Genomic DNA, 14,785 nt, shown 5'->3' on the forward strand with positions numbered 1-14,785 from the left:
TCATCAATCTAATATATCTCTTATCCTTTAAACCAGACCATTTTAGTTGTTTGCTGTCTTTCCTGCCTTCTTCTCAATATTATTTTCATATGTAAATCTGTAGGAATACTTTCAAATTTACATTTCTTTCCCACATTTGTAGCTGCCCAAAACTGCTACCTTAAATTAAACATGTCTAATGTTGAATGTATGCATTTTCTAAAAAAAATTAATTTGTCTCTCAATTGACCTCTGTTTGCCAATGGGATAGTTTTTTCCTAATGATACAGTTATGCGTGGTTTTATTCACTCACTTTTCATCAATCAATCAATCAATCAATCACCATAACCAACTCCCCATTCTTTTCTATAACTACTGCCATCCTCCTCCTTCAGATACTTTTCACACAAGTCTAGACATTTCCAAAACACCTACTGAATGGTCTCTCTACCTCTCCTCTTTCCCTTTAACTCAGCAAGGTAAGGAGTATGTGCTCAGAATATAATTATTTCAATGACTCAAACAGGATCCTGACATAGGAGTATACAAGTCCTTAATGTGAATATACTTAGTATATACTCTCAAATTGGGGAGGGGAAGGAAGGAAAAGTGAACTAAGAAGCATTTTCCCTAAGTGTGTGAGGCTAAGTCCATACTCCTGTATGGCTAATATGCTGAGGTGATAATTGTATGCTTTTTTATTCAGCATACTGAGATTGTAACCCCTACTCTACACCACCTACAGTATATACCCAGTACAATGCTATCAGATTAATCCTCCCTAATGACCACTTTTAAGCAGGTTATTCTCTTGTTTAGCACATTTAAGAACTCTCCATCATCTACAGATTCAGTAGTTCTGGTCTTCTACCAGTTGGTCTTCTTTCCTGTACATTTTTAAAAAGCACATTATACTCAGCCATTATTTGTATACATTCGATAAGAAAAATCACAAAAATTAAAGCACCCAATTGCCAGCCTACATTACACATACATACAGATCTTACAACCTCTCGTCCCTTCCAGCTTTCTCCCATCACAACTCTTAAATGCTCAGAAAAGTATTCACCTAAAACCTTAACATTAAGCATATGGATGTCTTAAGATTCTGTTATAAAAATTTTTGATGGACCTCCTTGGTGAAAGACTATCATTTTAAAGGAAGAGAATAAAGCTAACAATGTTTTAATTTTTTTATAAGCTAGCACACATAAGCCCTTTTATATAGAGTTGCTACAGAAGCAATACAGTCATTAAAGATGTCCCATTTGAAGTAGACCCTTCAGAATACTTAAACATACCCTTTTAAAAGCCATTCATTGATTGGTGTGATTGATAAAAGCTGAAGAAAAAGCCATATTGTTGCTGGAAAGAATGCAAGAGTAAAGATCTGGATGAAAAGATGTAGTCTTATATGCACCAAAGCACTGGTCAGCTCCTGTAAAAATGGACACAAAATAGAAAAAGTAAGAAAAATATTTCCAAAGAGAGACTGCTACTAATATCATATAAATTACTTTTTAAAATTGAGATATAAGTGACATATAACATTATATTAGTTCCAGGTATATAACATTAGCAATTCAATATTTGTATACATGGTAAAACGATCACTTCAATAATTACATCTATCAATTTGGAGTTATTTCATAGCTAATTTTTTTTATCTATAAGCATATGCATAAGAGACAAACTAAGAAAAAACTTACTGATGACAATTATGAAGTTATTCATAAAGACTATGACTTTTATATAAATTTTTTGAAATGTTCTAATTGCTTTCAAATATAGGCTCTACCACAACAATTCAGACTTGTGAAATTCTGGAGGACAAGGCTAACTACCTTTTCACTAGTATATTTGAGAATTGTGACACTGTAAATAAACATGTATGTTTAATCACCTAAAAAAAATAAGTTTTGTTTAAAATTTTAGTAGGACCTATCGCATTTTAATCAGATATGATGTTTAACCTCTATTCATTACACCAGGCCTAGAAAGGTCTCAGTTTGGCAAGAAGTTACTAAATCTACTAAAAAACAATAATTTTTAAAATTTTTCTGCCCAATATTCGGTCATTTAAAATGGCTATTTCTACAAAATCTACTCACTAGGTTTCTTTGTTAACATTTACTAAATAGTTAGTTATAGGCCATTCTCTGAGCTTGCCATTTGTTGGTCACATAAGTTTGTAAGTATGATTTTTGTTCACTGGCTTACAGTTTGCATTGGGGGCTGGGCAGCAGCTACAGTGGTCTGTGAGGTTGCAGGCTGCCTTCCTGCTTAGGAGAGGCCACTGTCTAGCTAATGTTTACTGGAAAGAAGGGTCTGCCCCACCACTGAGAGGGGTGGGAGGACTTCTTTTCTCTCTTCTCCCTGATCTCTGGCCCTCCATGGGAAAAGCAGGTTTTCTGCTTTTCCCTTGGCTTTTCTTATAGCCTGCCTGTCTTGGTGAGATGCCAATAAACAGAATGGCTCACCATCCTCTGATTCGGCTGTTTCTTTATCATCTGCCCAAATCTAATGAGAACAGCATGTGAATGGCCACGATGGTGGCGACGGCCCCTGGCCTTAAACCACTACATGTAGGTTATTTCATTTAATCCTCCCAACATCCCCATTAGGTGGGTATCATTATTCCTATTTAACTGATGAGGAAATCAGGGTTGAGAGCCAATACACAGGGAGCTCAGAATCAAACCCAACAAACCCAGGCCTGCTTCTTCCACTGTGTCATCCTGCTGTCCAGGAGAAGAGAAATTCCCAGAAAACACACAAAGCAGGCACATCATAAGTCTCACAACTGAAAAAGGATATTCAGTTAACTTTGGAGGTATAAATATATGCTAATTAACAAGCATTTGCATTTGAATTTCTTTGAGTTATGTGGTTATTCGGTGGAAATGAAACAAGTTCAGAAAGTAGTATAAAACTGATATAAAACATTCAGGCAGTCATAAAAACACATTCAAAGATGCCAATGGTTTTACTGGTTATAAAATAACACTGAAGGCCTGACCTGTGGTGGTGCAGTGGATAAAGCGTCAACCTGGAAATGCTGAGGTTGCTGGTTCAAAACCCTGGGCTTACCTGGTCAAGGCACATATGGGAGTTGATGCTTCCTGCTCCTCCCCCCTTCTCTCTCTCTCTCTCTCTCTCTCTCTCTCTCTCTCTCTCCTCTCTATAATGAATAAATAAAATCTTAAAAAATAATAATAAAATAACACTGAAATTATGACCCCACCACCCCCAGTTCAAGCAAGACATTCAAAAGACCCTCAGCTTCTGGCTTCTTCCTTGTTCACATAATGGTGAGTATACCTGCTTGTCAAACAAGGTTTCTAGTTTAATGAATAAGCAGGTCAATGCCGACTCATTCATCAACCACCACTTCTGGGATCTGTCTCACAGGCTCCTACTCTTTATCTCCCTGTGTGAAGACACACAACAGTTCCATTTTGGTTGCAAGATGGCCTCAATAACATCAAAGGAATTCTGGCAATCTGAGACTAACGTAAGGAAACAGGGAAGCACTGGACAGAGCAGAAGCAATACTAGGTCCATGGACCAACACTAACAGAAAAGGAGCCACCTCTCACTGAATCACAAGTCCCGCATCAGAGAAACGGGAGCATCGGCGTTCCGAGAATTCTCAGCAGTATTGAAACTAAATCTCACTCAGATACACTCAGCAGCATTCAATAAATACCAAATAAATACTAGTGGCTTTAATTCCTTTTAATTTTAATAAAATGATTAGCCAAAATGCAGTAATTATGGCATTTGTTTATACTTCTCATAGAAATATCAAATGGCATAGCTTTCTGAAAACTAATTAGGGAAGGTATATCAAGGACTATAATACAATTTATATTCTGGAATCCAAAAATTTTATGTTTAGGCATTCATTTCAACAATATAAAAAAATGGTTACAAGATTCAACAAATACTTCTGAGCACCTGCCCACCTCAAGGTACTTGGAATATCCATCACAACTTAAACTGCACATATCATTTGACCTAGCAATTCCAATTCTAGGAATTGACCCTTCACATATGTTCTCAAATATGGGAAATGACATACTTTTAGGTTATCCTTTTGCAGCGTGTTTATAACAGCAAAACCTTATAAATTACCTAAATGTTCATCAATAGGGGACCAGCAAAATATATCATGACACCTTCAAAAAATGGAACACTTTCTTCATACAAAAAGAAACAGGGAGCTCATTATATGTTGATATAAAATAATCCCCAAGATACATTTTTGAGTTAAATAAGGTAAGGCAGCAAACAGTATAAGATACCACAGTCTAAAGGGATATACACATATGTATGTTTTGCATAGAGTGTCTTTGGAAAGATACACAGAAACTATTAACATTGATTGTTTCCAGAGAAGAGAACTGGATAGATATCTGGTAGGCAGGATGAAAGGGAGACTTTTTTATCATATGTACTATTGTACCTTTATGTACATAAAGGTAAACAAAATTTAAATTATCTTATTTTTAAATACATAAGTAAAGAAAAATTAAAGTATTAAATTATATGAAAAGTTATTATTATACAATGTCACACAGAAAAAATAAGATTATATATGCATGTATATGTGGGTACATGTATGCAAGTATGTATATACCTATATACATGTTTAAATACATACATAATTTTCAGTCTTTTATTTTTTAAATATTCTCTGTGTAAAATGTTTAAGGAAAAAAAGAACTAAAAAACACACAGATGTTAGAACAGTTATTTTTCATCTTTCTAATCTTTCTACAATGAGGAAATGCCACTTCTATAATCAGAAAGGAGTTATAAAAAATAAAATACAGTTAGCAAACACTGGTTGACCTAATACTTGACAATTAGAAACGACTGCTATCACATCAGAGCCACTGTGTGGGTCATACAGGGAGATAACACACATGAAGTGTTGCTAAGAAAGACTTTCAAGACTGCCACAACAAACCAGTGCTGTGTGTTTTCCACATCTTCTTCATACAATGTTAAAGAGAAAATATGGTAACACTAGAAAAGAAGAAGCAAACAACCCCAGAAAATCCAAAATAGCACTATTCCACATATATCCACGCAGAATTTAGGGTCACATAGTCAAATAAATGCCATCATGAATTATTGAAAAAGCTGATTCCACATGACATTTTGTTTATGCACATGTAATCCAGATCAGATCCCATTAAAACAAACGTAAAGAGACACTCCACATACTGATTACACCAGAGTCTCACTGGCGGCATCAAGAATGGCTTAAAAGTAGGGACACTGACTGGGACGTACCAATATTTTCATTACACCCTGAACCCTTGTATAACCCTTGTATAATCCTCCTAACCCTTGTATAATCTTTATTTGATTTCTGAGGGTCAGCCTTCTAGCTCTGGGACGGCAACAAGCAGCACAAGCCTAAAGTTGGGGATTTGCTACATTTACTTCGGAGCGTTTAAAAAATAATCTGTTTCAGGAGATAATGGACAACCTGTATGTTTTGCTCATCTTTGTTTCTATCCCAGCGTCAAATATAGGGCCTCATAGGCACTGATAGGTCATTTGTTTACATGAACTGGTCCTGCCCCAGTCTGTTCAGTGACAAAGCCTCTGAAACTGTAGGTCTGAAGTTAACTGTACATAAATGATATTTAAATGTAACCTAATCACACTTCAGTACAATACAATTCAGAAACCATTTCAACAGGTCTTTCAAAAACTAGACAGCAACAAATATAAAACTGGAGATCTAGCATTAAATCTTTTTAGCATTAAGCAGTAACACAGTTCTTTATAATTGCAATAAAGAAGCCTGACCGGGTGGTGGCGCAGTGGATACAGCGTCAGACTGGGATGCGGAGAACCCAGGTTCAGGACCTCGAGGTCGCCAGCTTAAGTGTGGGCTCATCTGGTTTGAGCAAAGCTCACCAGCTTGAACCCAAGGTCGCTGACTTGAGCAAGGGGTTACTCAGTCTGCTGAAGGCCCACGGTCAAGGCACATATGAGAAAGCAATCAATGAACAACTAAGGTGTCGCAATGGAAAACTAATGATTGATACTTCTCATCTCTCTCCGTTCCTGTCTGTCTGTCCCTATCTATCCCTCTCTCTGACTTTCTCTGTTTCTGTAAAGAAAAAGCAAAAAAAAAAATTGCAATAAAAGAGCAAAACAAGTTTAGAATACACATCATGACAACAATGTCTGAGTGATACTACATGAAATGTTCACTATGAATCAAACTTGAATGGGACCACTGTAAATGCTTTCAAATACACTCAAGTCGATAATAACTCACCATCTCCTGTGTACAAAAACACATTATTCTAAGACCTAATAGGATACAAAAATAGTTGTCCCAGCTGATATTAATTTAAGATTATTAACTAGAAAATAAATAACAAGACTGCTACCTTCTAATTTACAACTGTTCAGTTACCCGGAAAATTAACAGGGCTTAGAGATGGTTTAACATTACACAATGATGCAATCTAGGGTATCTTAAGTTAAATGGATCTTGAAAATGGCTTAATGTTGTATTAGTTTCAAAAGGGCCTTTTATGGAGGAAATGGCTTTGATGGCTACTTAGATACCATGAGAATGCCCAGGGATCAAGGCATTTCATCACTGGATCCAAATTAGCTGGATGACTCTGAAGGTTTCCCAGGTGCTCACAGAAGAATCCGGTCCTTTGAGAAATACTGATAGCTGTGACATTCCTTCTTCAACTCCTGCATCCCACGAGGTTGGCTGCTTGACAGAATAGCATTAAGCGAGAAGCAAAGGAGAGAATCAAGTCTCCTGCCAGATTTCCCACAGCCTAAGTAACAGCTGTAGCTGTTAAGCAGCCACCAGGGGACGGAGTTAGAGCAATCAATGTCCCAAGTAGAGGACTTGGGCAAGGCAGCTGCTTCACAAAGAGCACTGAGAAAGATCAGACCAGCACCACATGAGTGGCAAATATCTTTTTGTACCATTGTGTCCCACGTTCGAGGGCTAACAGAACTCTGATATAATTGATATAAAACTGAAATTTGACATACAGGCAGTCCACGGGTTATGAATGAAATAGGTTCTGTAGATTTGTTCTTAAATTGAATCTGTATGTAAGCTGGAACAGGTACATTGACCTTTAAATGCAACTTAGATGTTTTATCTAGAACATGCATTTATTTTTACCTTTCTGCACATATAAATACTTAAATATTTTCAAACATACAGAACTTATCTCATTTGTAAGCTGGGGACTGCCTGGATTTAGGAAATCCTATCCATGTCAGCTATTTTCAGACCAGTAATAAGTAAGAATATTTAGCATTCCTGAGACACAATTTTTCTGTCATAGACACTACATATGAATCCCATCTATATCCAAAATGTCCCCAATAGAACACAACCTGCTAACTACAGAATACATAAATTCAATAAAACCATATTTTCTTCCGTGTTGCTACTGAGATAATCAAAAAAGAGGTAAGTAACATTCAATCACATTTCAAAGAAACAAACTTTAAGTAAAAGCAAGATATGATGTACAAACAGAATTTTAAGTTTTAAAGTCATTTCCTTAAAAAAAAAAAGTCCTTACATAGTAAGATTTCCCTGTCCACATAAGACTAAGCATCTTAGAATGACAACTTTTAAAACTCTATGTAATTTCTTCAAAAGCATATGAGTATTTCTCCTATTGTTTGCTTCCATTATATGTCAAAAAGGAATCATAAATTTTACTCATTCCTATCTCAGGTATAAAAATGTCTAGATTTCTTTAATTCCAAGGAACCCCATGTTCAGTGACATCTGGATAAGTAAACAATATTATCTGTATGCCTGTATGACAGAGTATGACTGTATGAAAAATACTAATATTTCCTTAAAATATATATTAATATTTAATAGATATACTGGCAAAAATATACATTTTTTAAAAAGATATACAAATTAGTCAAAAGTTATAATAAGCATCTCTTAAGCAGCATAAGTCCTGGGAACAAAAGATGACCCACAGAGTGATGGGAGCCCAAATAAAATTAAGAGCCTAAAGAGACCTCTATAATTACCACCACAATCTGAGGAAGACCTGAAGGAAATGCTTCACTTCAGTTGCCACAGTAAACACATACCCATTCTAACCACATCCTCAGGGTCCATGCTGCTCAACTATACAGTTTCTAGAATATGTAGGTACAAAACACAAGTCCTCTGCTGAAATCCAAGTTATTTTCTGAGATAGTGAAGCTTTCAGACTATAGCTACAGACAGCTTTACAAAAGGATTATGAAATTTCAAAATAGTAAGTCAAATCAAAGTTTTCTCCCTGCTTTTCACACGCCTCATAGGTGACAGTACCTCTGTTTTTAATGATAGTCCACTGTTAAAGAATATTGTTGAAACAGCAATGTAGGAGACAGTTATTTCTGGCTTCAGTGGTCCTAAAGAGAAAGAAATTAGTTACTGTTAGATAAGAGTTTCCAGTCTTCCAGCATGAAAGACAAATCCATTGGTGAAGGACAAATGGTACTTTAAATCTTAGTGTTGACCCTGGTATACTACTGCCCTGACAGAAGTAAGCATTTGCTGTGATGCTGTCTAATTCCACAGAGGAGTTTCGACAAGGACCACAGCTGGCTCGTTCAACAGAGCATCCTTAGAACCAGAAAAATAACAATAAAGTCTGCTCTCACACAGGAGAGCAGATAGTCCACATCCTTCGATATAAGTCCTAATTATATCTATCATAGTGCCAGTCCTCAAATCAAAAGGAGAGAATCAATGGAAGAAGTTATGTTCTCTTTAGCAAATATTATTTTATTTCTTCTAGGATACTAATAGAAATAAAAGCTTGCATTCATACATATACTCAGTTCTCCCCAAGATTGTTCAATCTATAAATATTTATTGAGTACTTACTATGCGATTGAGATAATACAGATAGAATAATAAGAGTACTTTACAATACGTTGCTAAGATTGCAATTATTATGAAATTGTGCCTGGCCTAGGCATACCATAGTGAAACAGACAGGCCTGATCTTGGTCTTCCAAAAACCCCTCTCTGAAGTTAGGCTGGTATCATCCCAGATGTATTAACATTATAAATACAATTGGGGCAATCCTAATCTTTATTTTTGTGGTTTATACATAATTGTCTTAAAGACCTAGTGTGCTAACCAATGAACAACATTCTTTTAAAAGACGTAGTCTGAGAAAATGCCATTTTATACCTGTATACAAGTGATTCTCCAGTAGGGACATTTTGCACTCCCTCCCCCACCCTACCGACATTTGGCAACGTCTAGAAATTTCTTAGTTGTTTTAACTCAGGGACTAGGAGGTGTGACTGGCATCTAGTGGACAGAGATCAGGAATTCTCCTAAACATCATGGAAGGCAAAGAATAGCCCTCCCAATAACTTAAGAATTATCATGTCCAAAATGTCAGTAGTACCAAGGTTGAGAAACCCTGGCATATACCAACAGTTTCAACTCAGTGGTTGAGGATGGTGATTCAGATGTGAATGTTAAAGTCAAGGAGTCTGGCTTGTTTTGAAAGTCAATGCCTCCTAGGAATTTTAAATACTGTTTTTAAAAACCTGTATCATTTTTATTTTCCTCCATTGTCCTGTTTTTGTTTTTTTTTATGAGACCTTATTCTTGTCAACTGTGGTTCTGCCCACAATGCTGCCTCCAGAATTTCCATATAGGATGGGTGAGAGCTGGCAATATGGTTGCAAGTGAGAGCTAGGGACACGTCTAAAGACGCTCTCCAAGCGAGTGATGGCATTTGCTTAGACTGCGTGTTTCTCTGGGGCAGCGACAGCATCTACTTTACCTAGCCAACGACCAAATCTTTCTAAAAACTCTTCCCACAGTTCACATACAGGTACGTAGATACACACAATAACTAAATATTAACCCTTTGAGTAGTGAGTTTTCTTTATGCTCGCTGACCCCTGGGAGTGAGTTTTTTTCAAAAAATGAAATTAGTTCCAGTTACAGTTTTATTAACTTAAAATCGTGTTTGTTTGATAGCCAATTTATGGAAACAAGAACATACATTTGCCTTTTTTTAATGTTGCCTTACATATTTTTAAAATAAATCGATTGTACTCTGGATGGTACGAAGAAGTACATAAACATTCATACTGCTCAAAGGGTTAAGTAATTGGCGTTATTCAGGGGAATGATTCTTGACTTTCAATGTTTTAAATATTAGTAGAGACAGGTCTTACTGTTTGTTTTGTTTTGTTTTAAGATGCATCTCTATAACTCTAAACCATGCAAGGGCAAGATGAGAGTATTACAGGGCTACTTAGCCCTCTTTCTGATTTGGAGAAAAACCTAAGGCCTCTATGAGGCATTATCACTGAGATGCCAACACACAGTTTCAGGTTTTTTTGGTCTTGTTTTTATTTAATTAATTGTGTTTACATAGATTCTAGGGTCACCCCGAATGCATCCCCCCCATATTCCCCTCAACATCTCCCTTGCCCCCCTCCCCACAGTGCCCTCCCTCCTTCCCTTCAGGTTTATCCCATCCTATCATCCCCTTTCCCTCTGTCCTCTTTTCCTCTGGTCCCTCCTCTGTCTCAGTTCTGTTCCTCAGTTCTCACTGTTCCTTGGATTCCTCAAATACGGAACTAGAAGTCCCAGGGCTGCAATACAAACTTGGTAAATATTTGCACAGAGGTAAGAATTGAAACTACTATTTAAAAATGATACCCATCCCTCTCCAAGGTAATGATTATATCCACGTCACCAAAATAAACAGATCCAGATCTTAAGATGGCTATAAAGCTAAAGTGGAAATATAAGTTTTAGCTTTTCCTTTAAACAAAAGCAAAAATGTTTATCAGTGAAAATAAAGCAAGGCAATGATATCAAAAGAAAAATTGGCCATAAAAAAAATAATGAAGCAATTTTTGGGCTCCAGAACTCATGCTTTCTTATAACAGGGGGATAAAGAAAATGATGTGGAATGTTTAAGAAAGCAAGGAACTATTACTCTTTCATAACAAAACCTACTCATTGCCAAAGTAAATTTCATTACTAAATAGAATCTAAGATATTCATGCCAAAGTACTTAAGCTTATAGTATGTTTCTGGTTTTGTTTTGTTTTGTTTCTAATGGAAAAACAAAGCAGTTTCGTTTTTAGGATTAATGTATTTTTAATGGCAATAATTTAAGATGCAAGTAGAAATGAGAAAGTTACTCTGTACTTATAAAGAAGTAAACCATTCTCCTCCCAAGAATGAATAGCACAGTGTTGGACTGGAGTCAACTCTAAGGTGTGCACAGCTCAGGGCTTCCCTGGGTCTCAAGGGAACAGACTAACGATACCTCAGAATTTATAAACATTTATATCTACTGTGGTTCTTTATTTTCCACTTCTTTCTATTTATTTAGAAGTGAAAGGTAATGAGTAAAAAGAATAGTGAACTAAGAATTAAATGACCTAGGCTATTGCCTATATACTTTTTCCCATTTGGAAAGTCATTCAACTTCTCTAATTTTAGGGTTCCCACATCTATACATTTGCTGCCATATATAACTCACCAATAGGCTATGGATATTTTGTAAAGGGAGGTCAGATCATAGTTTTGATACTTTAAGTGTACAGGTATTACACTTAAAAATAAAGAGTGTAGTCACTAAGGTGCTGACCCAGGCAAATGTGAAGTGAGCATATTAACAGGTTGAAGACTACCCAAATTGTTTCTGTTTCAAAGATGTTCTACTGGAAACAGTTCAGTGACTGTGAATGTATTAAAAGTCACAATCTCATGTACAGAGCCTATAAATGGAAACTTTGTCTAAAAGTGAGAAGCAAAGAGAAGTGCTTCAAGAGCAGAGTAGGATGGCAACCATTCCTTTCTTTGTTCTTAGATTTTTGCTGGATTGACTAGTGGAGTAAAAGTGTTTCTTGGAAATATTTGGAGGTTTGCTTTCATTTAAGAGGTTTAAAGGTCAGTTGAAAAGTCAACAGAAGTATCGAGCATTAGCCTGACAGCCTAACATAGGGTCACTCACCTAACCACAGGTCTCTGTATCTTCAACTGTAAAAGATGCCTGTTGGCTTAAAACACTTTAAAAATCCCTTTTAGTGCTTAACGGTGTACTTTTACAATTAAACCAGGCAATGAATTATCCTAGATTAATGACATGAGGACTGGTGGTTATGGGAAATGATATTTCTAAGGCACAATAATATACCAAAACTTCAAGAAGCAGCGTATGAGGGAAGAAATAAGGTTACAGAATCCATCTTACATGCCCCTGGAAGCCCTAGGGAAATAATTCAGCATTCAACAACCTTCTTCTCAGGGAACACCCCAGCAATGTAAGATAGAAGGTGTTCAGCAAACCTGCAGATCTAAACTCAAAGATCATATATCACCTATAATTTCACCTTAACACAGAGTAAATAAAAGCTCTAAAACCAGATGCTATGAAATGTACTAGTAAAGTGTGCATGGTAGATCATCATACAGACTCTCTAACTTGAATTCTCACTGTCTAGCTAGCTGCAGGAGCAGGGGCTACCATTTGACAGACTCTGAAACACCAACATTCACAAGTTTCCTCAAAGCTCACAGAGGAGCTATGCCAAAGAAGAAACTCCCACAAATAACAGCTTTATCCTCAGTAATACAGCCTACATCTTTTGTGCTAAGTGAATATAGACAAAAAAAAAAATTTTTTTTAAAGTTTTAATCCCCACAATCCTTGTTCAAGTAATTCCTTTTAAATGCTCCCTGAAACTACTTCTCAACGGAGGTATTGAAGACAGGAAGGAGAAGGAACTACTGTTCTCCTGAGAGATCGTCTGATTCGATCCCATCAAGTTTTAACAACAAGGCACAAATAACTTCAAATATCCTCCTGACCACTTCCTAACAAAACGATTGCCTGTGATCACACTTCTCTTTATCTGTCCCTGTTGTATGACTGATGTATTAAACCTGTCAATAGCGTGGAAACTGACAAACAAGCTCAAAAAGACAAAGAAGTTGAAGAAATTAAATTACTATGTATGAAAAGTAGGACATAATTGTCTGGAAGTCCAGGGGAGGGAGGGGCATAAAAGGTTAATGATGTTTCCAGTCATGCCCCCCCACCGCCCCATTACCCATCCCCACATTACAAGGCTCCCACTATTCAGGATTTGAGTATATTATAGTCCGCCTACATCGCCTTGCCAAAATACACACCACCGAGGAGTCTAACACAACCTGTATCTGTTAGACTGCTAAGTGCAGCAACTAGTCCGGGCAGCACGCGGAAGTAGTGCCCTGTAATGAAAACGTGCTACGTGTCAGTCAGCCTGGGAGTTTCTGGAGCAGCAGCCACGCCGCAGATCATCCCTCTCCAACTTGTGGGCCACGACATCTGAGTGGGAGCAGGAAGGGGTGTCCCTTATCCTTTTTCTTCCCCCATTATGTTCAAACAGGGGGGGTGCGGTGGAGGGGGTGGAAATGGACAAGGCAATGGTGTCCTCTCCAAGATAGATAAAGAGCTCCTGGCGACCTAGCAGCCCGTGGGGTAGGAAGGATGCTACTTTGAAGGGAAGAAAAGTAAGTTTCATTTCGTTCTCAGGAACCTCACTCCTTGACACGAAGGGTACTCCCCGACTGTTCGCGGGAAAAGGTGAACCTGCGGTCAAAGTCACTTGCTCTATTCCTACTTACAAATGAAAACATCAGCAAAAGGACCAAAGGACACCCTGGGGTGGTCAGTGCCCCTGCGCGAGGCAGCCAGTTCCCAGTACGGTCTCCCTTCCTTGCCGACACTCGCTAATGAGTTTTCAAGTGGGAATCGCGGTGGAGCGTGCGGAGGCGGCGACTTACCCCCGTTCACCCCGATGGACGGCTCCAGTTTGGCTCCGGCGATCACTAGTACTATTCCAATCATGAACCATTCTTTCCTCATCCTCTCCAGCAGCCTCATGTTTGGGTGGGTGGGTTTTGTTTATTTGTTTGGCTTTTTTCCTTTTTAAACTGCGATTGCTTAATCCCCGGAGCGTCTTCACACTTTCCACGGTCCTTCTTGACATGCAGCAGAGCAAGTCAAATTGCTACTTGTAAACTAAGGACCAAGGGGTTGCTCCGGCGGCTTCGAGGAGGGCTGGGAGTAGTAGTATCCAGTGACAGGAAAGCCTCACTGAGCGCCGCCATCACTACCGCTCGCCTTCGAAGAGACGCGCACACAGCCAGAGCCGCTTTGGCCGCCGCCCCCAAGCGCGAAGGTTCCGAAACGGACAATTAGGCCAGGCTGGTCAGCGCAGGGGGTCAGGGAAAGGAGGCTGGCCGCCGGCTGGGGCCGACATACTAGCCACTTCCAAGACCTGCGGGACCTTAGGAACGACAGAGAGAGACATGAGGGGAGAGACGTGGGGCGCCACACCTAGCCTTTTCAGGGGTCCCTCTCCAACAGACCTTTAGGCACAGTCCTCGCGACCCTGGAGCACATCTACGGAGAGGTTCTCTTTTGCTTCCCCGCAAGACTGTGGGAAGGGCCAGCATGCGCTTTGTCATAAACGTCTGTCAGTAACAGTGACAGGGGTGCGGGAGGAGTGGACGCATTTCTTCGAAGCATTACGACGCTTCCCCGACGCCGGCGATGACGTATGCGCGGGGGAGAAGGGGAGGCTACTCTTAGTCTCCCAGTTCCCCGCCTCAGCCGCGGGAGTTAGACGTGCTCCCAAATCTACGCGGGGAATGGGCTCTCTCGTGGCTTCCTCGTTGCGGGAACTTTAGCCACCGGGCTGGACTGAAAATTGGGGACCGATCCGACGTA

General features: G+C 38.7%; 1 protein-coding gene across 5 annotated transcripts in view; it reads right to left on the reverse strand.

The window, feature by feature from the left end:
- Positions 1-14,505, reverse strand: part of SLC10A7 (solute carrier family 10 member 7) — a 233,703-nt gene extending 219,198 nt beyond the window's left edge. For 2 of the 5 annotated variants that reach the window (XM_066386120.1, XM_066386137.1), the window contains exons 1-3: positions 13,837-14,496; positions 8,340-8,422; positions 1,282-1,418 (exon numbers count right to left, since the gene is read on the reverse strand). In XM_066386120.1, coding sequence (XP_066242217.1) covers positions 1,282-1,418; positions 8,340-8,422; positions 13,837-13,936 — 320 coding nt within the window. In that variant the 5' untranslated portion in view covers positions 13,937-14,496. Of the gene's footprint in view, positions 1-1,281; positions 1,419-8,339; positions 8,423-13,836 lie in introns of all 5 variants that reach the window. The other 3 variants (XM_066386114.1, XM_066386105.1, XM_066386129.1) reach the window with 3 other exon arrangements.
- Between the last annotated feature and the right edge of the window lie 280 nt (positions 14,506-14,785).

Source organism: Saccopteryx leptura, chromosome 1 (genome assembly GCF_036850995.1).
Source record: "Saccopteryx leptura isolate mSacLep1 chromosome 1, mSacLep1_pri_phased_curated, whole genome shotgun sequence".
Lineage (NCBI taxonomy): Eukaryota > Metazoa > Chordata > Mammalia > Chiroptera > Emballonuridae > Saccopteryx > Saccopteryx leptura.